The sequence below is a fragment of the Leopardus geoffroyi genome, chromosome C2 (genome assembly GCF_018350155.1).
Source record: "Leopardus geoffroyi isolate Oge1 chromosome C2, O.geoffroyi_Oge1_pat1.0, whole genome shotgun sequence".
Taxonomy (NCBI): Eukaryota; Metazoa; Chordata; class Mammalia; order Carnivora; family Felidae; genus Leopardus; species Leopardus geoffroyi.
The window spans coordinates 4,696,742-4,723,061 of NC_059333.1; the positions used below are offsets into that span (position 1 = coordinate 4,696,742).

Below are 26,320 nucleotides of genomic sequence, written 5' to 3' on the forward strand. Positions count from 1 at the left end.
GTCTTAGATCGCTCTGCCATGATCTCTAAGGGGCGGCAGCATTAAGTGACCACCTCGTGTGTACCTGTCTCCTGACAAGGGAGAGCACAGAAGAGTGAGGGTGGAGGGGTCCACGCACGCGGAGAACTAGGGGACCCATCAGAAGTCGCACGTGTAAGGCAGTCAGGTCGCTGAGACGCGGGCACCCGAGGGTTGCTGTAACGCCCAGTTTACCGCCAGCACTAATTCAGGTGTGCCTGATGTGTAGCAGGGGCTGCACGCAGCGACGGTGACCCGCAACGAAACCACTGAATTATTCGGGCCCTGCTGACAATCTCGGGTCATTCCTCGAGTCCGCAAATCCACCACTGCTAACGAGAGCGGCTACCTAGGATCCAGTCCAGGGTCAGCACACTGTTTCTGGAAAGGGCTAGAAAGCAAGTGCTTTACCTTTGGTGGGTCATGTGATCTGTTCCAACTCCCCAGCTATGCAAATCTAATTGAGGACGGAGGCCACAGACGGTACATCAACAAGGCGCGCTGTTGTATTCTAATACCGTTTTACGAACAGAAACACACAGCAGGTTGGGTCGTAGCCTGCGGGTCCTGGTTTGCCAACTTCCGATCTAAAAGATTAATTATCTCGGGCGCCTGGGTGGCTCAGTTAAGCGTCTGACTTCGGCTCAGGTCAAGATCTCGTGGGTTCATGAGATCGAGCCCCGAGTCGGGCTCTCCACACTGTCAGGGCAGAACCTGCTTGGGATTCTCTTCCTCCCTCTCTTCTCTCTCTGCTCTTCTGCTGCTCACGCTCTCTCTCTCTCTCAAAATAAATCAAAAAATAAAAATTTAGAAATAAAATAAAAAGTCTGCCTTAACAAATGTTAAATGATTCGTTATCTCCCCAAAACCACCTGAAGTACTTCTCAAAAGTACTGTCTTTTGAGAAGTTGTTTTATTTCTACTGTGCCCAGAGTATAGAACACTCATTAGAATTTGCTAATATCGTCGGAGTCTGAGCCAGCCTCTTACATGTATTTGGCGTGTTTTCTACACTATCCTGACCAGCTTGCTACTCCCCTCATGGGGGAGGCATTCTGGATATTTCAGTGCCACCCGGAGAGCTGAGAGGCAGGTGATGTCACGCTGACTGCGTTCAACCGCTTATTAGCTGTGTGATACGGGCCAGGTTGCTTCACCTCTCTGTGCCTCTGGCTGAAAGGCAACAACATAGCACCACACCTCGTGCGGTGGTTTAAGTTTGAGGAACAAGAGTTAATACTGGAAAGCGTTTAGAACAAAGTCCCTGGGACACAGCAGGTACGCAACGAAAATAGCTGCCATTATTATAATTATCTAATCACTTGCTATCTTTATTCAATCTAGGAACTACTATTAGAAGAGGTAAGAATTTTTTTTCCCTGAAAACGCTCCTACAGAGTTACTCTCACTGAATTCCCAAACGGTCTCATTTGGAAGTCCAGCCATCCCTCGGAAAGGGGGTTAGTCTGTCGAACGGCTTGGTTAAGGTGGTCAGGAGCGGCGGAGGGGGCTTGGTGTCTAAAGGCAGAGTTCTCCTGCATCCTAGAGAGGTGCGGTCCAACAGAACTGGCCGCAGATCGGTGCTGTCCAACATGGTAGCCGTAGGGGCCACTGAGCGGTAAAATACGATTGCAGGGTGACTGAAGAGGTAAACTGATTTCACCTAACGTCACGTATTTTCAACAGCCACACGCGGCTAGCAGTCACCCCTGTAGAAAACACAGCTGTGGGCAACGCGAGAAGAAGGTAAATGCATGCTGTCTGAGCTCCCTGAAACGAACCTCAAAGGGCAAACACCTCAGGGATGAATGGTAAGCAACTCTGAGGGTTGTGGACACATAGTTTCCGGGACTGAATTAAAAAAGGAAAGTCTTCCTCTGCCTTCATGCTCTAACATCCTACTCGTTGGCACTAAAATGCTGTGGCTCTCAAGGGCTCCGCTCACTAATTAGCGACACTGAGAGAGAACCCCACATTGGCTCCTCCCGTGGCGTCCATTCTGGGCGCTCAGAAACCCCAATCGATCAAGGATGCAGGCAGCCAGGAAAAAGTCTCCTCACGGCAATAAAACCCACTTGGAACCGGGGGCGCCTGGGTGGCTCAGTTGGTTGGGCGACCGACTTCAGCTCAGGTCGTGATCTCACAACTCGTGAGTTTGAGCCCCGCGTCAGGCTCTGCGCTGACAGCTCAGAGCCCGGAGCCTGCTTCGGATTCTGGGTCTCCCCCTCTCTCTGCTCCTCCCCCACTCACGCTCTGCCCCCCCCTCTCTGTCAAAAATAAACAAACACTTAAAAAAAAAAAACCCACTTGGAGCCCAGTTCAGGAGGCATTCTGCCTCTGAGTGTTGCCCGAACACAGGAGTGGAAAGTGAAATCAACGAGCAGAGGAGAAAAGAGCCACAGAACATTGTAGTGTTCTGAAAGAAACCCCCTGTTGCTTCCAGAGGACATAAAAAGATAAGGTGTAAGGGCAGAATTGAAGAGTGGGGTCCTGCGGTCTGACCTGGTTCTCTTAAACCACCGCACCCCGGGAACGTGGAACCTCCGGAAGAATGCAGCCAGGGGCTCTTCTGTCTGTTTGGGGGTTTGGAACCTACCTTTGGGGTTGCTGGGCTGGCCCAAGTGACCAGATACTCCCTCCCCTTCTCTGCTCGCTCTGGGAGTGACCGGACCAGAGTGGTGGGGCCGTTGATGGCCCTTGGGGCTGCTCAGCTAGCCTGTCTATCCTGGAGACTCGTCAACATCCTCAACAGTGGCCAAAGCTCATGGGCTCCAAAAGTCCCGTCTGGGACAGGCAAACAATGGGTGGGCTTGAGAAAGGATCTAAGTCATCAAATATCCGCATCGTCGCACACGGAGACATGAGGCATTTCTTGGGGGCATCAGGGGTCCAGCTCAGCCTCCTTCAGTTGGTCACCGGTAGTCCCCTAACATCCTAATTCTACCGACAGGCATCGACGGCTCCTTTGCCGCGACTACCCTGGGGGCTTCACCCGGCATGGAGTATGGGAGGAGGAGACATTTTAATGGAAAGATGTTTAATTTCCCGAAGAGATTAGTAGAAGGTCAGGGGAATGAGTATGTTGGCTCTTTAATCAAGCCAATTGGCCGGAGGCTATTTTATTGGCTAAAAAAGAAGTACATCTAAAGAAATACACAATCTTCTTTTTGCCATGTGGAAATTCATCGGAACGTTTGCCACCATGAAAGGAGGGCTTCTGATGGGAAAAAGCTACACAAATGATTAATGGTAGTCTGACGGCTCATTCCATAAATCAAAGAACTCTTGTCAAAGAACCCCAAGCCAAAGCTCCAATTACTGGGAAATGTTTCAGGAAGCATTAAACCTGAATATCCAAAGACTGGGGGACTTGAATCAGAGGCTGACAAACCCAACCAGGAACCTTATTATAACTGAGGGAGATCAGAGGGACAGGCAAACACAGAAACATCATAGAGCGGGCAGCTACATCTCAGAAAAGAACCCTTTGTCAGAAACTAAGAAGGGAAGGGAGAACGTTCTCTTGGCATCCATCAAATACAATGGGGGAAAGCATACCGTAGGCCAACTGTAAAGTCAGCTCAAAGCAACAGGCAAATTAGTAATACATAATTTACACAGAAAATGCTCCTATCTTTCCAATATTAAATCTGCGTCAAATAGAAGCCTGGGAGAAACATGGCGGGGCGGGGGGTGGGGGGCACAGGGGAAGGGAGAGAAAAGAAAGTTGGCGTAAATCTAAGCGACTGCTTAACCTGCAGACGCCCGCTGTTAGTAGGGACACCACTGACTGAGCAGAACCAGCCCCAAACTCAGAAATGTGATGCTTCATGGAACAGTCCTCTTAAAAGGCCGGCCAGAGGCCCCAAATGTGGGTGATGTCTTCTGGGTACTGAGAACTTTTCAGCATCACCTGTGAACCAAGAAGGTGGGCTCAGGTCTGGGCGACAGAGCCAGGGGCGTCCCCCGCCCGCTGGTAGGTTCTGTTATCTCTGCTCGTCCACGTGTGGACAGCCCAGGAGACCCTTGAGGGCCCCAAAAGCTGGTAGGGAGCCCTCAGCCCTCCTGTGCTAGTTAGCGGGAGGGAAGGCTTAGCCATCGGGGCAGCTACAGACGTTCTCACGAGTTTCACCTTAAACGAGGCTCAACCACCTAAATATGAGAAACAGACACATCTGCCGCCGGACCACAAACCTGGCCGGCAAGGTTAGCGGCGAGGTTAGAAAGACGTGTCCTCCCGAAGCCTGAGACGGGACCACCGTCCGACCAAACCGTGAACAAAGCAAAAGGTAAACAAGAAAAGACCCCCGCAGGCTACGGTCGGGTAAATACCGTACACGGTTATTTGTAACGTTGCCTGCGACCTACCCCGGTTTCAATAACCGCATCTGCGTGGCAGAAGGGACTGGCTTGCAAAGTGCTCTTTTGGCCTTTATTGATCCCTGGCTGTGGGCGCTTGCCCAAGCCCTACCGTCTACCCACTGGAAGGGCACACTCATCCACAGGGTTAAATCTGCACACTTGAGGGGCGCCTGGGCGGCTCAGTGGGTTGAGCGTCCGACTCTTGATTTCAGCTTGGGTCATGATCTCACGGTTCGTGGGTTCAAGCCCCGCGTCGGGCTCTGTGCTGACAGCTCGGAGCCTGGAGCCTGGAGCCTGGAGCCTGTTTCGGATTCTGTGTCTCCCTCTCTGCCCCTCCCCTGCTCGTGCTCTCTCTCTCTCTCTCTCTTTCAAAAATAAATAAACATTAAAAAAACCTTTTTTTTAAAAATCGCATCCTGGAATCTAATGTGAGTACACACATCTCTCAAATGTTGGCTTTACTCTCCTGAACTTTCTCCTACTGTCTCTCGTGTCTGCAGATCCGTGATGAAAACCAGAACGACCCCAGGGGAGGAAAGCCACTAAAGACACAGCTGAGCCTCGAATACGAGGTTCAGAGCACAGGGAGTGTGCTGCACATGCGTGTTCTGAGCACAGGGTGGGTGTGGGGACACCAGGTACGTGTCGCGACTACAGCCTGCAGTGTGAAGAAGACGGAGGGCTAAGGTTGCTATGCCACCCAGATACATTTTTTTACGTATTTTTAATACGCATTTGCCCTTTCCAGAAACGCGAGTCAACCCGGGGAAGGCGACGCTTTTGGGGGAGGGACAACTTTACCAAGATGCTTCGCCTGTTTGTTAAATCATGTCACCAACCCAAGCCGCTCGGGGGGTCTGAATCCACTTCACCCCTCCTTCTCCCCTTCTCTGCACTGGCTGCTGCAAGGCCCCCGGGGATGCTCACAGCCTCGTGTGCCCCCACCTCCCAGCCCTCCCACTGCAGCCGACCCAGAGTGTGCACAGACCAAGGTACCGACCACCTCTGTCCACATGACCGCTTTCCATCCTCCCCGTACGGTCCCGGGGCGTCTAGACTTAACACATGCAGGTAAGCGATACTGCCTTTCCAATTCATTCAGGGCATTCCCAAATACTTGCTAGAAAAACGGGGTGTGCCGGGGCTGAAGGTTCAGGAACGGCTGACCTAGAAGCTTGATCTTGGACAAGTCTCTTGGCCTCCTGGGCCTCCTGTGCTACGTGAGTAAAATCAAGGTCTGGACCAAGTCCAAGTCCTGCTCTAGGACGAAACAGTCCAGACTGAGCAGCTGGGGGCAGAGGATGTGGATGGACGGCCCATCGGAAGGGGAAAGGGCAGAGGGTAGCCCCCAGCCCCGTGCACACGCGCGCGTGCACACACATACGCCCCCCCCCCCCCGCTGCACATCTGTGGCTACAGCAAAAGCTCTGGGGCACCCACAAGTCTTCTTCTGTCATAAACAGTCACTGGCTGGGAAGTTCGCCCCGGAATTTCAGTAACGACAGGTTCTCGGTGCACGGGGTCATACACTAAGCCACAGGCTCTTCGAAGGACGGGCCCATGGGGTAGCTGGTGGCCCCACGAGGCCTGCCTAGCACCTGCCACCACTGCTTTTCATCTGTGCCTACAGAGGAGCACATCTCTTGTGCCACCAAAATGGAGACCGAGTTGTGGCATCGGGAGAAGACAGGCGGGCACTTCTCCCACACGGGGCGACGTCTCCTGCCTTACTCTCGACGCCCACAGTTTTCTGAAGCTTCCCAATTGTTATTTTCCCTCAACCAAAGTTGGGGGAACAGAGACTGTGGACGAGGAAAGTGAGCAGGGAGGCATGTAGAGGATGGGCAGCAGGGCACTGAACGTGGTCAGGGTCTGGCAACGGCTCACCAGCCTGAAGAGCCAACCGCATTCCCCTTATTTGTTTTCTCTGTTTAAGGTTAAATTTCAGGGTCACAAAAAGAGATGTGAAATCGAAATGTGCGTGGCATTTGGGCAGCAACGGCACCCAGAAGACGGCGACTCTGACCCCGTGGGCTCCCCTGGGGCCCAACGCTGCCACGAGGCCCTGGGGGCCGTCCCGGGAGCCCAGCGGGGGCTGCGCGATGCCATCCAGGCTCCACACTGTTCTCAGGGGCCTGCCCCACAACGGCAGGCTTGGAGCCCTGTCCTCAGACTGAATGTTCTGTGCTCCTTTCTAAGCGAGTCACAGAAGTGGTCCCAGTGAACCACACCTTGACCACCATTGAACTTCGGGACAGCAAAGGTGGCTCTCCGAGCAAGCCCAGGCCGCAGTCCGGAACAGCCTCACGCTGACGCCTAACGCTCCCCTCCCGGCTCGAGCCCCCCCCCACATCAGGACTAGAGGGGCTCGAGGACCGTCAGAGGACGGTGTGCTGTCTGCAAACCGGGTGTGACTACAAAAAGGCCAGCTGACTCAGATTTTTATCAAGTCAATGATCCTCCTATGGATTCCCCTGGAAGGAGTTCATACCTGTGTGTACACGCATACCCAGACAAGTACACGACTCACAGGAAAACACACAACCATATACTCACACACACAACCGTATACACATATGCAAATATCTAAATACACACAGATGTCTACACATGCACACAAAGGACCCACAACCATATACACGTATGCAAATATCTACATACACACAGATGTCTACAAACACACACACAACCATATACACAAATACATACACAACCATACAAACGTATGCAGGTATCTACACATAACACAAAAACATATGCATACACATAAATATACAATAATCATAGACACATACAGATATGTACATATACACAGATGTCTACATATACACAATGATACACAGTCATATAGACACATATATATACACACAACCATATATACATATGCACAGATATCTATACATGTACAAATATATTCATATACATACAACCATACACACATATGAATATACACACAACTATTTACACATCTGCACAGATACCTGCACATATACACAGAGACAATCATATACACATACACAGATATCTACACATCTACATACCCACAGATATATACACAACCATATACACATATACACGAATATACAATCATATGCACAACTATACACACGTATGTAGCTATCTACATATACAAATATTTACATACACATAAATATACACGCATACATACACAGATATCTATACATATACACAAATATATACATACACAGATATACACACACCATATGCTCAAATATACACACAACCGTATACACATATGCACAGATATCTACACACATACAACCATATACACATACACAGATATCTGTACATCTATATACACACAACCACATACACATACCCACAGATATATACACAACTATATACACATATACACATATATAGAACCATACACACATATGCAGATATCTACACACACAAATATTTAGATACATATAAATATACACACAATCATACACACACGATATCTACATATACACACGTCTACACATACACACAACCATATATGCATACACAGATATCTACAAATACACACACAAATGGACATGCAACCATATACATATACACACAAATAGATACACAACCATACACACGTATGCAATATCTACACATACACACAAATACGCACACGATTATATACAAATATCTACATATACAGATGTCTACAAATACAAATACACACAACCACACACACAGACGAGTACATACAGAACCATATACAGATATCTACACCTACACAAATATATACACACATATACACACAACCATATACATATACATACAAATATACACACCCATCTATACACACACATATACATATACATACACATATATATACAACCATATACATATATACACAAATACACACAATCATACAAATGTCTATACATACACAGAAATATGTACACACACACACAAATATACACACAGCCATATACACAAATGTCTACACAAATAGACGCATGTACACAGGTCTACATACACACAGATATCTAGGCATACAAATATACATGCAGATGTCTACACAGACACACGAATACATACATACACAGATCCCCCTTTAAACAACACAGCCTTTCGGCTTCTCTTATGCCAGTGTCTGCTCAGTATTCACGCGGTGCCCCAAAACCCTGCCGCGCCCAGCCACGCGCCCGTCACTCACCTCTCCGTGTCAAAGTACGAGTCTATGTAAGAATGCGGGGCACCTGCCACGGCGAAGTTGCTGCTTCCAGTGTCCACGAGAATCTGCAGCTTTTATTTTGAAGGGGAAAAAACAGAAACTATCAGGTTACTGGAAGAAGGCAATGCTCTCGAAGAATTCTTTCTAAAACTAAGCACCAAAAGGTATTGCTTGGAAAAAAAAACTTGTATCAATGAGAAATTTGTGTTAAAAGTCGTTATGAAATTGAAATCTGAACAGTCCATTAAGAAGCTAACAGCAGGGAGGGGCACCTGGGGGGCTCAGTCGGTTAAGCATCTGACTTCGGCTCAGGTCATGATCTCACAGTTTGCGGGTTCAAGCCCCGTGTCGGGCTCTGTGCTGACGTCTCAGAGCCCCGAGTCTGCTTTGGATTCTGTGTCTCCCTCTCTCTCTGACCCTCCCCTGCTCACGCTCTGTCTCTCTGTCTCGAAAATAAACATTAAAAAAATGTTTTTTAATACACAAACCTTAAAAAAAAAAAACTGCTAAAAAACATAAGCTATTGATGAGATAACCCAGGTGGGTAAGTATTTACCTGCAATTCTCTCAACACTTACACAGCTGCTCTGGGGAAAACCCTCAGTTTTGCCAAATCCAGTGTTTTCCATGCTTCTCTCACTTGACCCCCTCCCTCAGCAGTCTTGCCCAGTCAGCCACTCTGTCCTGGAAATACGGTCTTCGTTCTGGATTCCGGGACTCCACGCTCCCAGTTTTCCTCCGACTTCCTGCCTGCCCACTTCAGTCTCACTGCTGGGTGCCTCTCCTCTGCCCCGTGTGCGGGAGTCCCCCACAGGTTGGCCCTGCAACCGCCAGGCACCAGCCACACTCGCCCCGTGGCAGCGACCTCATCAGTCTCACGGCTTTGCCCTCCACACGCCCGTGACTCCCCTACATCTCCCACGCGGGCACCCCCAGGCCTTCCCCGCTCAACACCTCCACTTGGATGCCCAACAGCCATCCGTTAGGGGTTGAAATGTGTCCCCCAGAAAGTCACACCGCGGTCCTAACCCCCCAGAACCTGTGACTGTGACCCGACTTGGAAATAGGGTCTTTGCGGATGCCATTAAGATGAGGTCATTAGGGTGGCCGTCATCCAACAGGACTGAGGTCCTTACAAGAGGAAAACACCATGTGAAGATACAGACACACAGGAAGAAGGCCAGGGGACAGGGGCAGAGACTGGACAGAGGCAGGTGCAGCCAAGGGGCACCAGAGACTAACGGCCACCACCGGCAGCCAGCAGACGCAAGGAAGGACTCGACCCAGAGTCCCAGAGGGAGGGCAGGCCGGCCGCCACCCTGACCTCAGACTTCTGGCCTCCAGACTGTGAGAGGAGGCATTTCTGTTTCAGACCACCCGGTCTGTGCTTCACGATGGCTGCCCCAGGAAACAAACACACTGTCTCACATCTGACGTGTCCAGAACCGAGCCCCCGGCACCCCCGGGCCTGCCGCGTCCATAGACTTTGTTGCCATTTTGTTAACGGTGGCTCCGTCGCGTCAGCTCAGGCCAGACAGCGTGGTGACACCTTCACCGCTTCTCTCCCCCATGCCCCACATCCAGACCCCCTCCTCCGGGCTGTATTCCGCGCCTGCCCGTCTCCATCACCTCTGCTGGGACCAATGTGGCCGGGGGCATGACCGTCTCCCGCCTTTCCCAACCAGGGTCCCCGTTTCCTGCCTCAGTCCGCTCCACCCAGTGGCCACCGTGACGCTACAAAAGTGTAATTCAGAGTGCACCACCCCCTGCCCTCCCTCAGCTCGACAGCCTCAGTCCTCACACCGGCTGCCAAGTCTCCGGCGCCCCGACTTCACTCCACCCCCACCATGCTGTTCCGTGGACATTCCAGACTGGGGCCGTCCCTGCCCCCCGACCCGCTGCCTGTGCCGAAGTGGACTGCCCTCCTGGGGGGGACCCGGAACGCGGCGTGCCCTCCTGGGGGGACCCGGGACACAGAGTGCCCTCCCAGGGAACCCGCAGTGCACATCCCCCCATGTCCTCCAAGGCTTTACTCAACGGGCACCTCTCAATGTACCCTTCTGAATGGCAACTCCCTGCCTCTGCTGGGCACCCCCTTCCCTTCCTCCCTCTGCTCCCATGATGCTCATGCCCTCCTGGGGTAACAACAGCAATGGCAGGCATCTAGCAGCACCTACTATGTGCCAAGGACTCAGCACCTACTATGTGCCAGGGACTCCTTACAGTGCTGCATAGACACTAACGTGTTGAACCCTCACAAGGGCCTTCTGAGGGCAGCGTCGACACCCTTATTCACAGATAGGGCAAGCAGGTGCAGAGGGGCTGACCAACCTGGTCACGCACGGGTGTGTGCGTGGCAGGGCCGGGTCTGAACCCACGCCGTCTTACTCCAAACACATTATTTTATTTAACCCAGCTACCCACTTCCTGGTTCTAGGAGCTACCCATTTCCCCTTCACCCCATTACCGTGTGAGCTCTCAGGCAGGGATATGTGTTATTTTGTTCGCTGCTCTGTCCCCGTGCCCGGAACGGGGCCAGGCACAGAGGAGACGCTCAAATATGTGTTGAGTGAACAGCTAAATGATTCTCAAAGGTTAAAAAAAAATCAAAGACACCAACTTTTCCTTTGAAAGACAATACAGATTCGGGAAAAAATAAACAAGGTACAGTTGGGGCGCCTGAACGTGCTGTGGGCAGGCTCCGCGGAGGCCCTGTTTTAGGCTGCCAGGCAGACAGCAATTCTGGCTCCCGCTTCTCCAATCGAAGTGCCCTGGCCTTCCCCTGCAGGAGGCTGCGGAAATGGCCGGGAGTAACGACCCGTCCTGGGAGGACCTGCCCTGGAGCTGTGGGCACAGCGAATGCACTGCCCACGTTTTCCCAAACAAGAGCCAATTCTGTGACCTCAGAGGGTGCCCTTCCCAGCACTGAAGATCCCATCCATGACACTTGGCGGAATGGCAGACAGATCTGGGGCCTGAGGCCTGACGTGACTCTAAAAGTACTGAATAAAGAGATGATAAAAATCACTCGATACGCCTTAACTTTAGGAAGTGAATTCTGCCCTTCGTCTGCATCTACTAACACGGAGTCACCGGAAAAGGTGCAAAATCTCACTCCCCTACAGAGAGGAGATGTCAGACAGCCTGCAGTTTGAATAAAAATCATCTGGTTCCCCGTTCAAGCATGTGATGCCCAACAGCCCCGCGGCTGCCGCCAAGTCTGCGTGTACTTGGGCTGGACCGGAAAGGAGCTGCAGAGACCTCGCGTGCCTCCAGCAGTCAGGGCAGGTGCGCCCGGGGGAGGAGTTCGTGCGCAGGTCAGCCGGGAGGGCCGGATATTCCTACAGGGCAGAGCTCTCCGCTCCCGCTCTCAGTGTCAGTGACTCAACACAACGTGATCCTCAAAGCAGGCTTATCAGAATCTCTATGCAGGTTTTTAAAAAGTCCCTTCACATTGGGGCACCTGCGTGGCTCAGTCAGTTAAGCGTCCGACTCCGGCTCAGGTCATGATCTCCAGGCTCATGTGCCGACGGCTCGGAACCTGGAGCCTGCTTCCGATTCTGTCTCCCTCTCTCTCTGCCCCTCCCCCACTCATGCTCGTGCTCTCTCTCTCTCTCTCTCTCAAAAATAAACGTAAAAAAAAATTTTAAAAATAAAATAAAAATAATAAATAAATAAACGTAAAAGCAATCCCCTCAAAATCAGTTAAGACACGGGGCGCCTGGGTGGCGCAGTCGGTTGGGCGTCCGACTTCAGCCAGGTCACGATCTCGCGGTCCGTGAGTTCGAGCCCCGCGTCGGGCTCTGGGCTGATGGCTCAGAGCCTGGAGCCTGTTTCCTGATTCTGTGTCTCCCTCTCTCTCTGCCCCTCGCCCGTTCATGCTCTGTCTCTCTCTGTCCCAAAAATAAATAAACGTTAAAAAAAAAAAAAAAATCAGTTAAGACAGGAGCCCATCCCACATACGTCCAACTCAATACCTTTTTCCTAATCCTATGGCTTCCCATGTCCCATTTCCATTTTGATCCTGTAGTTTGCGTTTTCATGGAGGCCTCACGCTTAGGATGGCTGATGGAATCGTCGGCCGCTGGTGACCGAGTCAACCTCCAGCCCGTCTGTCCTCCCGAGGCGAGCCTGAACTCCCAACTCTCCTCCCAGGTTGGTTCCCCATCCCAAGAGCAAGCTCATTAACGTCACTCAGGTGTGGGCGGACGGGGGCTTGCTCTGAATAGCAGTCCTATCCCTGGGGGAGCTCCTCGGGTTTCAGGAGCTCTGCCAGGAACTGGACCAAGATCAAACATAGATTTCTTCTAGTAAGTCACAGTATCACATATGGCCAATGTGAAAACAGCAAGGATGGCACCTTTACCCACCCTGGGAACGAACTGCCAAAATGCAACCTGTCAAGCACCAAGGCTTTTGTCCCAGCAGCAGACACTGGGTCCAAGCTGACATACGCTCAGCCGTGCAACACACGGGAACCCGCTTCCAGATTTAAATGGTTCCTGAGGACAAGAAGAGCTTCTCAAGTTGCTTGGAGGAAAGCAGCAGAGAAACAAAGGAGAAGGGTAAAACCCCAGGACTCCTTCATGAGGCCAATCGGGGAATTCGACACCTTTAAAAACAGGGAGTGAGGGGCGCCTGGGTGGCTCAGTCAGTGAAGCATCCGACTCTTGATTCCAGCTCAGATCATGATCTCGTGGTTCACGGGTTCGAGCCCCACGTCGAGCTGTGCGCTGACAGCGCGGACCCTGCTTGGATTCTCTCTCGGCCTCTCTCTCTGCCCCTCCCGTGCTCATGCTCTCGCGCCCTCTCAAATAAATAAAAGAAGAAAGTGTGGCAAGACATATCAATCACCCGAAAAATAAAACAAAACAACAGAAAACAATTTCACAACAGCGAGGAATACTTCATCTGTCATTAAATCACAGGTGAGAAAACTCTAGAATCCTGAACATGAGCATCCTTCCTGCCCACACTCATGGTCGGGCAGGAAAAGCGTGCCATCTTTACGAGCGTTTCCGGGTCTCCACGCACCCAGCCACCCAGCAGGAAAGGCCAGCTGCTTGGGGGCATCCCACCTCCACACCCAGTGCTTTTTCGCAACAAGCATGGTCAGAGGCACAATCGCCTAGGAGAATTTCTGGGTAGACATCCACCCCCCCAACAGTCTCCGCATCTTACCAGAACTTTCACACACCCCTGCGCTTACGTCTACCGCAACAAACAAAGCCCCGTTTTGCAGAGGCAGGGGACACAAAAGCAGAGAAAGCTGCACCAGAATGCAGACTCCGCTCTTTTACACAGCTGACTCCTAACCGTCCAGGCATCTGGTACGACCCTCTCTTTCCCAGCGAGTTCAGCAGGGCTCAGCTTGCAAGAAGATTCAATTCGAGTCACGGCTCGGCAAAGCTGGCCACCTCAGTCGTTCCTGGAGCAAAGGATCTGAGGAGAGAAATCACCCCGATAAATGAGGCAGTCCAAAGTCAGGCAAGGGACGGATGTCCAGGGAAACCACCGTGGGTTGTGTTTCAAGTGACATCTCTGCACAGCAACAAGCCGACACTTTTTTCTGTGCGACGATGCTGGAGACAGACGTCGTGTGTGCTGACGTCCCGCCATAGCTCCCCTTTTGGGAGGAATCCAAGCCACAAGGGAAAAAAGGTAGTGCCACTCGCCCCGTACCTCTGCTCTGCAACAAGCTGAACCTCCGAGGCTCAGGATACCGGTTTCTTAGCCTCACTCCACGCATTCACACCGCCTTCTGCGGCATCCTTCATCCTGAACTTCCAAAAGCATTTCCTGCCTCCTTGGGTTCAAGTCCACACACCCATGATGGTCTAAACCCCAGGACGCTCAGCCCCATCAAGGGACGTTGAAGATGCAGATAGATTAACATTAAAAAAAAAAAAAAAAGGTCCAGAACTGCAGGAATTGACAGGACAAATTTTTTGTCGCTCCGTAAAAACAATAAAAACTCCAAACACTCCCTGGAGCCACTGCCCTGTGCCTCCCAGAACAGCCAGGCATCACTGAGCTAAACTTCCGTCTCGATTACAAGCCTGTAAACAGCACAGGTAACTACTGACCAGTGCCCCTAGAAGCTCCAGGAACATCGCCTTCCTGGTTTTCCCACCACAGCCCTCCTTTCTCATCCCCCCTGCAGATACTTCCCTCCTCTGTGCTCTTGGAAACGCTGTACACGTTGCTGCTAGGAATTGTGTCCCCAGCCCCTGGTGCACCGTTTCCACACTGGACGGCGCCCCACGGTCTTCTCCAGGGGACATCCCAGCACGGGGCACCCTGCAGGGGAGCAGGGCCTGGGTGGGATTCGCCGCTTCGGCCCCAGTACCTTGGACAGCGCCCAGGGCATCTTGGCCGCTCGATAAAGTTGTGAAAGCCGTGAACAAGTCGCTGCATATTCTGGGCAAAAGAAACTTGTTTATTCATTTATAAGACAAGTCGGTATTGCACACCCACCAATAATACACATAATATCAAGACGGCAAAAGATCTGAGACCGCCTATTCTAGAAGACGAGAGAGAAGACGTAGGAGACTCCTACTACCCCTAAAGCAAACACTTTCCCCTTTGGCGTGTACTTCTTCAACGATATTCTCCAAGCCCAGCAGCCCCGGCTAAACCCGCGCGATGCCATTCTACAAAATAATCCTGAAGCAAGGACACCATTCGGCACACTGGCGGGTGAGGACTGGACAGGTTTCGAAATGTGAACGGCCAGTGTCTTCACGACAATGTGCTTCTGAGCCACTTTGCTGAGCGGTGACAGAGCCCGGGATCCAGGGGGCCCCACCTCTCACGAGCAGTGACACAGCCCCGGATCCAAGGGCGCCCCACCTCTCACAAGCCTGCGTCTGGGCAGGACCCCACCTCGCTGCCTGTGCCTCGCTGCTCCCTGGTGCAGACTCTCAGTGAGACAGCAATACCTGCTTGTGCCAATCACACATGCAACTCTCTGCAGGAGGTGGGAAGACTGAGGTCAGTCCTCAGTGGCCACCACCACAAACTCCAGGACATCCCAAGGGACCTCTGGCCAAGGGCTGGTTCCAGAGAAGTTTGAATCTAACGGGTTCTTCAGGACGTCCACTTTAGGAGTGTCCTTGGGGACAGTCAGGACTTTATCCTCACGCCCTGGCCTGCCTAGACAAAGCTCACTCATTTTTAAAATGGCACCTGCTGTGGGGTTTTATTTTCCTCATTGTGTGTTGGTGCAACGCTGACGGAGTCCTGGCCGTCTGGGTCTTTACTGGCCTTCCTTTTCTCCAAGTAGCTTTCCTTTCAAAGAGCTTGAAAGTTGCTTGAGGGCAAAACAGATTTTCCGGTCTCCTTTTGTCATTCCCCACAATGACTACCTCAGGCATCTGCTAATCAGCTGACCTGTAGGGGTAAGAACACACCTGGGAGAAGGTGCACCTGCCAAGAAGCTGGAGGGAGATGGAGATCAAACTCCTGATATGTGTGTGCAAAGTATTTAGGTTTTCTAGAAATGGCTGGGGGGGGGGGGGGCTCACTTCATGTCCCAGGTGCTCTACAAAATAACCACACGTTTACCTCTTAAATATCCAAGGATAACCAATGTTAGGACAAGATGATGGGGGCACCTGGGTGGCTCAGTCGGTTAAGCATCTGACTTCGGCTCAGGTCATAGATATCACGGTTCATGGGTTCGAGCCCCGCGACGGGCTCTGGGCTGACAGCTCGGAGCCTGGAGCCCGCTTCGGATTCTGTGTCTCCCTCTCTCTCTGCCCCTCCCCTGCTCGCACTCTGTCTCTCTCAAAAATAAATAAACATTAAAACATTTTTAAAGGAATTAAGACAACAGCAGAGGTTCTGGTGCCCACCCATGTGCCCTGGTATTTACTGGAGCTTCCGGTACATTCTCTAGCTGCAGCAGCAAAGACCCTTCAAGCATCCAGGGTGGCATGAAGTGCCAGGAAGTGAACACAGCATCGGATGGCCTGAGACCTCCACCTGCCGGCTCCTCACCTGGACAGCTGGACAGCGCGCTCTGCCGCCTCCCAGAAGTCCGGGCAGCCCCGGACCCAGCTGTTCCCGGCAGTCACGGGCTCCTCCCTGCCTCACTGCCTTGCCCCCACCAGTGTCTCAGGGCAGGGAGAAACTCGAGAAGGGTGACTCCGGCAAACCTTGCCTTATGTGCCCCAGAGACCAAATATGCTTAAACTCAGAGACCCTGAACGGAACGAAAGCCAAGTGTGGTCAGGAAAGCGAAGAGCCCTCCAAGACAACGACCCACCTGACCGTTCTACCACCAGCCGAAACCTACGTCCAGACTGAGCGTGTCTCCCACTGTCTGTCCCTCCTTAATCTTCTGCTGACGCATGGGGCCATCACCTTGCAGAAAGTCATTTGCTCGTCGCTGCAGGCGGGCAAAACATCGCGTTAAAGGAAAGAACTGGGTGACGCGTCCAGTTAGCGATTAGCAGCTGGAGATCTCTCAGATATCACTGTCTCTTTTTCAGCAGGTTAATAGATAGGAAAATGAGCAGATCGTTTAAATAATGGCTCATTGAACACAACGATTCCTAATTACATTAGCCGCCCATCTGCTGAAGTCGGCCGGCAAGCAGAACCCACAAGCAGCGGCATTTTCCGGCCCAGCTACGCGGGCTGTTTGCCCACAGTTATTACGCGTGATTATAGGCGCTGATCTTGTTAACCAGGTTCTTTCTCCGCTTCGGTTCTGGAGATGAATCTCATTTACTTAAACACATCTTGTTGAAGAAAGCAAAAATAATTGCCACGCACCATTTCTCCACAATCTAAAATTAAGGTTGTTTTATAAAGAACAGGGTGGGGGGGGGGGAATCACTTTCAAAGGGCCCCACTTAACACAAACAGATGTTACCGAACTCAGCTAAGAGGAGCTTGATTATACGATTTATTCAGGCTCTGCGCTCACGCACGCTTGGGCTTTCACTACTGCAACGAGGCTCCTACTAGAAAAACACACGTCAAGGGCCACATGGATTCCTCAGCTCCTTTTGGAGGAAAAAAACAAAACAAAACCAGCAGTGAAGGTTTTCCACAGGGTGCTCAGGGCTTGGCAGGTTAATTCTGGCCGTACAGGTGGAGGTTAGGAGCGCGGGATCTGGGGTGCGGGAGGGTTGATGCGGGGGTCCCTGTTTTAAGAACCGAAGTCAACCCCAGATCAGACATGGCTGATCTCCTTCCGGACACAGGAGTTATGGCTCCCTCTGCAGTGAAAACCCATCCCCGGGGTGGTTTTACCGCAGGGAGGGAGTGGTCCCTGAGTTTTGAAACTTTCCAGACACCCCCCCGCTCCGCGCCCCCCCCCCCCCCCCCCCCCCCCCCCCCCCCCCCCCCCCCCGGTGGCAAGACTGGAGAGGCGAAGGGTGGGGGAGATTTCATCACACATCCAGAGCCCGGGCCCTTAATGGTGTCCATTCATAGGCTGCTGGCTGCAGGTTCATTTTCCGCCAACGGTCCCAGGATACGCTCTGCACTTTCTCTAAAGCAGAGCAGCATGACAATATAGTGGCTTCAGGGTCCGTGACGCCTGGATTTGGGCGCCGGCTTAGCCTCCTACTGGCTGGCTGTGGGGGCTCAGGTAAATGACACACCTTCTCCGGGCGTTGGCGTCCTCATCCACCCGTGAAGCGGAAGGCTAAAGGCTGCTGTTCTGAGGGGCACCTGAGATCGTTCATGTGTGGTGCGCCCAGAATTGCGCCCTGCTCACCGGGATGTTTTAACTTCTCAAAGGGGTTGGAGCGACTCTGTCCGCCCTCGTCTGCGGGCTGACTTGCATCGCGGTGTATCAGCGCCAGAACTGGTACGGGGTCCCCAGCAGCCCTCCCCGGGGAGGGCACTGCGGCCACTCCCCTGCAGCAGGCGGTGCCCACGTGAACGCGGCCATGTGCCAAAACACCGGGGTGGTGGCCCGGGCGCCAGGAGCACCCACACTCGGCTCAGACTCTAAACCCCAGGGCCAGCGAGGCCGCTTCACTCCACCAGTCCTTCTTCCACACTCGGTCCCCTGGCGGACTGGGACCCTCCACCTCCTTTCCTCTTCCCTCTGCCTCTGTGTCCCGTATGTTCCACGCGCCGGACCTTTCCTCAAGCTGTTCCGCTTCCTCTGCCTCCTTGGGTCACCCCAGCGGCTTCGATGCACTAGCCCTGAGCACAGAGCTCAATAAAGGTTTGCTGAGTCAATGAATGAGTGGTGCCGTCCGTACTCAGAGCTGGAGCCAGTTAATTTCCGCCCTCCGGATGGGTTTTCCTAGGGTCTGATGCCCTCAGGGCTTTGGGGGTTTGGTTTCTCTCCCACGGCGCCTCTAGTGGCCGTCCTTACCCTCTGGGGCCACCGCGGAGTGGAACTCACCCTTGGGTGATGGGTGACGGGGGAGGGGGGGCTGTGGCAGGACCCACGGGGCCCGCGCCCCACCCTCAGCAGCCTGACCGCCCCTCGCACCTCAAGGCTAACCAGCAAAGGTGATGTTGGTGAACAAGATCCTGGTGAACAGCCTGCACAACTCTGAAGCTCCGAGTTCTTGCACACGCTTCTCCCAGCCAGCCCCCGGGAGCGCAGGAGGGGGGCAGAGAGATGGGCTTTCCCGCTGATGGGAAGTCCACGTGCCCCGGCCCTGCCCCCACAAGGCAAAAGAACCCTCTAAGCACCTAGGGTCTCAAATACCCTTTTGTCCCCCTGGAAGACGAAATGGCGGTAGAGTGTGCGGGCGCTGCCCGGATTCCCCACTGACCAGCTGCGAGAGGTCACCTGGCCTCTTCCCCCAAGGCCACACCCCTCCTGGGGACAGCCACAGATAATGACGAGTGACACTGGATAACAAAGGCCTGGCCATGTCCGCCCAACTCGGGAGGGCTCTGCAGGGCCCTCCTAGCGCCCGAGTGCCCGGCGGGGGGGGGGGGGGGCAGTTGAGGCCACCTTTGGGCCTCATCAGCCCCGTCTGCCCACTCCTGCTTCCTCAGCCCCTCGCCCCGCAGCTACACTCTGCTCAGAGCCTGCTCCCCGGAGCCCAGCCCACACCGGCCTTCTCGGCTGGACACGTGCTCCAGGAGCACTTCTCCAAGGGCTTCCCTCTGAACAGAACCTCAGTGGGTGCCTAAGCCTGGTTCGTAAGTGGGGAGTCTCCAAAGCAGAGGCCTGGGCCTGTCTCCCAAAGCAGACAGAGCCAGATGCCTCCCCAAGCGTCAAAGGCCAAGGACAGAGGCCCCCCCCCCAGTAAAGCGGTGAGATCTGCTCTCCGCTTGGCCACTAGCTGGCTGTACAGTCACTTTTAAGTTCTGTGTAGTTAAGTAATCTCTACGCCCGACGTGGGGCTCCAATTCACGAGCCTGAGATCAAGAGTCGGAAGCAATTCTAGCTGAACCAGCCAGGCGCCCCGGGAACAGTCCTCTTTGGCCCGGAGTTTGATCATCTGTAAAACGGGAGGGAATAGTTTCAGCCTTCGAAATCCGTGCGCCTAAGTCTAGCTGTCGCCCACAGAATTCAGACAAGGAAGGACATTTGCAGCCTGGGTCTCCCCCAGTGTGCAGGGGCACCCCACAAGGCTGGGCTTCCTCCGGGCAGAGTTGGCCTAAGGCTCAGCCCCCGGCAGCCCGGACAGGGCATCAGCCTCCCGGGTCCAAGGACAGTTTTCATCGTGAGTAGCAATGGCCTCAGAGCACACTTGGGAAGAGGCAACAGAACCCTCTAAACCCACCTCCAAGCCCTGAGGAAGCTGTGTCTGTGGGTTTCCAGCTCTTGCTCTCAGCCTCACCTATGAACATGGTGTTCCAGGCCTCCGCCTGTGCTTCAGGCTGCAGAGACTCGAGACAACATTGACACGCCAAGTCCTGGGAGTGGTCAGGCACGTAGGGCTGCCCTGACCGGTGACCAGCAGGGCCAGGGCCAGGATCAGGAGCCCATGTGTCACTGGGCTCACCGTAGCCGGTGTCACGCCCGAAGAAGGGTGGGCTGTTGGCTACATCTTCGGGAATCAAAACAGTCCGGGGGTCTGGTTCTCTGCCCCTTGGACACAGAAGTCAAGCACAGACTCCTGGGGGCACTGCCATAAGCAGCCTCACATCGACCAAGCTTCTGGAAGAAAGTTGGAAGCCACAATGCTTGCTTGTTTGCAAAGGGATATTCCGTGACAGGTGGCCTGGATGATTCCATTTGCTTGCCCGGCCCCTCCCTCTGAGTAGGTAAACTGGGGAGGGGGCTGGGGAGGTGGAGGCCTCTCTTCTATGGAGACGTCACAGCCCTGGACACCTCCCAGGCTGGAGTCTCCCTTGGCCTCTGGGCTTAAGTAAGCTACCTGTTGTCAGGATGCAATTACACTGACAGAGGAAGGCGGATATTTAAGCAGTCATGTGTCAGAGTTACAAGGCTAGACCTCATTTACCGAGGCCAATGATAATAATGATTCCCTTTGCCATGGAGAAGAAAATTCACGCTAAATGGTGCTTTTTAAAGAAAGCACTATTAAAAAGTTCAAAAGCAGTGGCTGGCTCAGTGACTTTGGCTCAGGTTATGACCTCACGGTTCGTGGGTTCAAGCCGCGCATCAGGCTCTGTGCTGACAGCTCAGAGCTGGAGCCTGCTTCAGATTCTGTGTCTCCCTCTCTCTCTGCTCCCTTCCCCACTCACTCTCTATCTGTCTCAAAAATACACATTAAAAAAATTTTTTTAAAGAAAATCATTAAACAAAATAAAATAAATAAAAAGCTCAAAAGCAGGTATGTCCCATATTCGGGTGACTGTGGAGGGAGGGAAACTTCTATTTCCAGAAGGCAAGGTAGCCTCTTCCTTCCCCAAGAGACAACTAACTGCTCAGTCCCCAAAATCCTTTATAGGTTTCCAGGGATCTTAGGAGACATCGTTTTAGCTTAAAATCAGCCCTTTCTGCACATTTTCCAAAGGAGTTTAAGCAGACTCTCATCAAAGGTATGACGTCTTAACTCTCAAGATATTTCCAGAGTTTCACTAAATGCTCCCTTGTGCTCAAGAGTTGGTAACCGCAATTGAAAAGCCATTTCAGATCTAAACTTTCCGAAAAGAGACACGGGATTAACTTCGCCCAGGTTCCCACGTCCAAGTACTGCCAGTTTTTAGTCAACGTTAGGAAGAAAGACAAAGCGTTTACACTTTTACTGCAGCAACGGGCAAGACCGTCAAGTTACTGTTATTATAAAACGGCTACTTTTGGCCATTATTCTAGACAGCAAGAGTCATGTTCTTAATCGCGGTGAAATACACATAACGTTTGCCATCTTAACCGTTCTGGAGTCTGCAGGTCAGCGCTGTTAAGTCCATTCACACTGTTGTAACAGCCGCCCCCCACCCCCCCGCCGTCCACCTCCAGGACTTACTCATCGCCCCCAAATTGAAACTCTGTCCGCTGGAAACACTAACGCCTCATTCCCTCCTCCAGCCCCCACCACGCTACCTGCCGACGCTGGGACTCTGACCCTCTAGTGGGATCCCACAGTTTTTCTCTGTGTCTGTCAGATTTCGCTCAGCATCGTGTCTCCAAGGTTCATCCACGCTGTAACCGGTGTCAGAATGTCCAGAATGTCCTTCCTTTTTAGGGCCGAATAACAATCCACCGTATGGATATATCACATCGTGGTTACCACTCGTCCGCCAACAGACACCCACGCTGATTGCACCTGTTGGCTATGGCGACTAAGGCTGCTGAGAACACGGGTGTGCAAATATCTCTTCGAAATTCTGTTTCAAGTCTTTGGGGAAGATTATTTTTTCCGATAAATATTTAGTGAGCAGCTACCATGTGCCCGGGGCCGCGGTGACAAAGAAGACTGGGTGTGCATTCCAGACTTCACCACCTAACGTTGAGACAACAAACAAAACAAAACAACAACAACAACAACAACAAAAACCAAACAGCTTTCTCTGGACGCCTGGGCGGCTCAGTCGGTTAAGCGTCCGACTTCAGCTCAGGTTATGTCCTCGCGGTTCATGAGTCTGAGCCCCGCATCGGGCTCTGTGCTGACAGCTCGGAGCCTGGAGCCTGCTTCCGATTCTGTGTCTCCCTCTCTCTCTCTCTGCCCCTCCCCCACTCACGCTCTGTCTCCCCCACTCTCAAAAATAAATAAACATTAAAAAAAATTGTCTTTTAAAAACACCTTTCTCTTTTATGATGGCCTTCAGTCTCTGCTGAATCAACTGTAGGACGGGAAATGAATGAAGCACACACAATCAGAGATTAATTACTTGAGGTTTATCCACTGAATTAAAAGTTTAATGTCTAAGTCCTTTCCCTGCTACACAACACACTTAAGAAAAAGAACTCCCTCGGTTTTATGATGCTGTTTGTCAAAGGTACTGTAGTCAATGTTAAGTGTGTGAAACACAAAAGAATGAGACTAGGGACGTGAAATGCCGACTACACAACCTGTTACTGTACTGTGAATAAACAGCGCTGAACTCGAGTTAAAACTCACCGGCCATGGGAATGCAAGCTGGTGCAGCCACTCTGGGAAACAGTACAGAGGTTCTTCAGGAAACTAAAAATAGAACCACCCTACGACCCAGCAATTGCACTACTAGGCATTTATCCATGGGATACCGGGTGTGCTGTTTCGAAGGGACACATGCACCCCAATGTTTACGTGTTTATAGCAGCACTATCAACAATAGCCAAAGTCTGGAAAGAGCCCAAATGTCCATCGATGGGTGAATGGATAAAGAACATGTGGTATATATATTCAATGGAGTATTACTCAGCAATCAAAAAGAATAAAATCTTGCCATTTGCAACTACGTGGATGGAACTGGAGGGTATTATGCTAAGAGAAATTAGAGAAAGACAAAAATCGTATGACTTCACTCATATGAGGACTTTAAGAGACAAAAACAGATGAACATAAGGGAAGGGAAACAAAAATAATACGAAAACAGGGAGGGGGACAAAACAGAAGAGACTCCTAAATATGGAGAACAAACGGTGGGTTACTGGAGGGGTTGTGGGAGGGGGGATGGGCTAAATGGGGGAGGGCGCTAAGGAATCTTCTCCTGAAATCATTGTTGCACTAGATGCTAACTATCTTGGATGTAAATTTAAAAAAAAATAATAATAATAAATTTGAAACAAAAAGCAATAAATATGAAGATCAAAAAAACAAGACCAAAAACAAAAAACCCTCACCGGCCAAACGGACTTGCCAGGTTAGCCTCACACGGTCTTATGAAAATACACGTTCAATACGATCATGGAAGTGCTTTGGAAGCAGACAGTGTGACTTACACCCTAAGCGTCGCAAAGGCACGAAAGCCATCTAGCAACACTGATGCTTCTATGTGATGAGGGGCAGGGTAAGAACGCTTGTACTCAGCTTACCGTGGAACGGGACCGAGCCTTTGCCAACGACACCTTCTCAAAACCGAAAGCGTTAAGTCCGTTTTGCATGTCTTTGCACCACTGTCTGATGGGCCCAACCCGGGAAGGTGTCACCCAGAAAGGCCATTGTTTTGGGTTTGCTGGCCTTTGCTAATTTCAGGCCGGCCATTTAAGAAACAGGCTACTTCTATGTGATTTGTAAAAGGCTTTGATGGTCTTTCCTTGTGAAACCCACGAGGGGAAAAAAGTGTTTTAATAGGCATATGGCGATCAAAGAGATCATTCTCCGCTAAAAAGATTTTTTCAAGCCCTTCCAAGTAAATTCCTCTCAGGAAAGACATTAAATCTCCATTGATCTCCACATTTTTACGGTGTCCAGATATTTTGAAAGAATGCTAACCCAAAAGAGAAGTGACAGATGCCTCCCTCTTTTGTCTCCACACCAGCGAAATACAGATATTTCCCTAATTAGGGTACAGAACAGCCGCACACAAATCTTCCAGAACATTCTAGAGGCAGGAAAAACTAAGACTTGGCTAAAAAAGAATGCAACATACTAACCTTGGCAAGATCTCCGACATACGTGTGAGAGAACCCTTCTGTATGACATCTAAATGCCCTTGATGCAGCAAAGGTAGAGACAGATCCCCACCCACCCCTCCCAACTCCCACCACCACCCACTCAGGATGGCACAGCACCGATGCCCCCGACTCTCTTCCGCATCGTCAGCACATCCCCCCAGGATCGCTCCCACCTGCTTACAAACAGGCTGTTCCATTTCCCATCTGGACAAACACAACAACCCACAACTGTCTTCGCCTGAGAGCTTCCTACAACCGCGGCCCCTGCGCACCTGTAGGGAAACCCCTTGCAAGAGGTGACTGTGCTTGGGGCGCTGGGGGGCTCGGTGGGGTAAGCGTAGGACTCTTGGTTTTGGCTCAGGTCACGATCTCAGGGTTCGTGGGTTCAAGCCCCACGTGGGGCTCTGTGCTGACGGCGCGGAGCCTGCTTGGGATTCTCTCTCTCTATCCCTCCCCTCCTCTCTGTCTCTCTCAAAAATAAATAAACTTAAAACATTTCAAAGAAAGAGGTGACTGTACTTATTCACGGCTTCAAAGCCCTCTGCTTCCTTCTCTCTTGAACCGCTGGGGACAGCTCTTACCCACATCACACGCCAAGACCAACCGCTAGACCTCCCGCCCCTTGGCCATCAGGGCATTTGGACCTTTCCTGAGTCCCCACCTCCCCCCCCCCCCCCCCCCCCCGCCTCCCGGACACGACCACTTTCCTGTTCCCCTCCCATCCCCCTACTGCTTCTCCTCGGGCCCCCAGCCCATTCCTCCTCACCTCCCCAGCCTCCAAGTTCTGGGGTGTCTCAGGGCCCATCCTTGGACCTCACCTCTGCATCCAGGCTCACGCCGCAGGAGACCATGTCTAATCTCATGGCTTCACAAGGCTGCTCTCACGGTGACGCTCTGCCTGGGACCCCTTGTGGAACCCCACGTGCATATTCAGCTGCCCCTGAAGGGATCTCAATTTAGCATTTCCAAGACTAATCTCCTAATTTTGCCTTCTTGACCCCGTAGCTGCCAGCCACCTTTCCTCTTGCTGACACACCGGCGTGCTCCACATGGGGCGTCCTGGGGGCACCTCCCAACACGCAAGCACACATCCTCCTCAGGGCCTTTGCCCTGGCTGTTCCCTCCACCTGGAAAACCCTTCCCCACATACCTCACTCCCTCTGTCTTCAGGCCTCTGCTCCAGGGCTGCCTCATTGAAGACCCCTCCCCTGACCACCCCGCAGCACCCAAGAACACCCCCCCCCCACGCCCAGCATGCCTTTGTCTGCGTTTCAATCCACCTTCCAAGTAGCAGCGTATTTACTGGATCGGTCTCTTCTCCCTAAATGTAACACCAGATGTGCTGTGGCTGTGGCTCACTGCTGTACCCTCCGTGCCTGGTGGGGGAGGGGGGGCGCACCCCCCCAGGGGGGGGTCACATGACCACTGACATGTGTCAATGCGCATCAAATATCTGCTGAGTGTGCTTTGTCACAAGTGAGTTAGAGTAACTGCCTTACCAGTTAACCAAACTCGGACACCAGGCTGCATTTTATTGAGAAACATAAAAACAGAAGAACTGAATCTAAGGGGTCATTGTTTTCCCACTGGAATCACCCCGGGAACCACTAGATATAATCTCCAACCCAGAGAACAGAACCTGGAATCCATACCATTCTTTGCATGTTTATTTATTTTTAGGAGACAGCGCATGAGTGGGGTGGGGGGCAGAGAGAGAGGGAGACACAGGATCCGAAGCGGGCTCCAGGCTCCGAGCCGTCAGCCCAGAGCCCGACGCGGGGCTCGAACTCACGGACTGCGAGATCACGACCTGAGCC

The 26,320-nt window shown here is 52.2% G+C and overlaps 1 protein-coding gene across 2 annotated transcripts in view; it reads right to left on the reverse strand.

Moving 5' to 3' along the window:
* Nucleotides 1-26,320, reverse strand: part of BACE2 (beta-secretase 2) — a 90,944-nt gene that overhangs the window by 42,610 nt on the left and 22,014 nt on the right. For both annotated transcript variants that reach the window (XM_045501325.1, XM_045501326.1), the window contains exon 2: nucleotides 8,543-8,631. In XM_045501325.1, coding sequence (XP_045357281.1) covers nucleotides 8,543-8,631 — 89 coding nt within the window. The remainder of the gene's footprint in view (nucleotides 1-8,542; nucleotides 8,632-26,320) is intronic.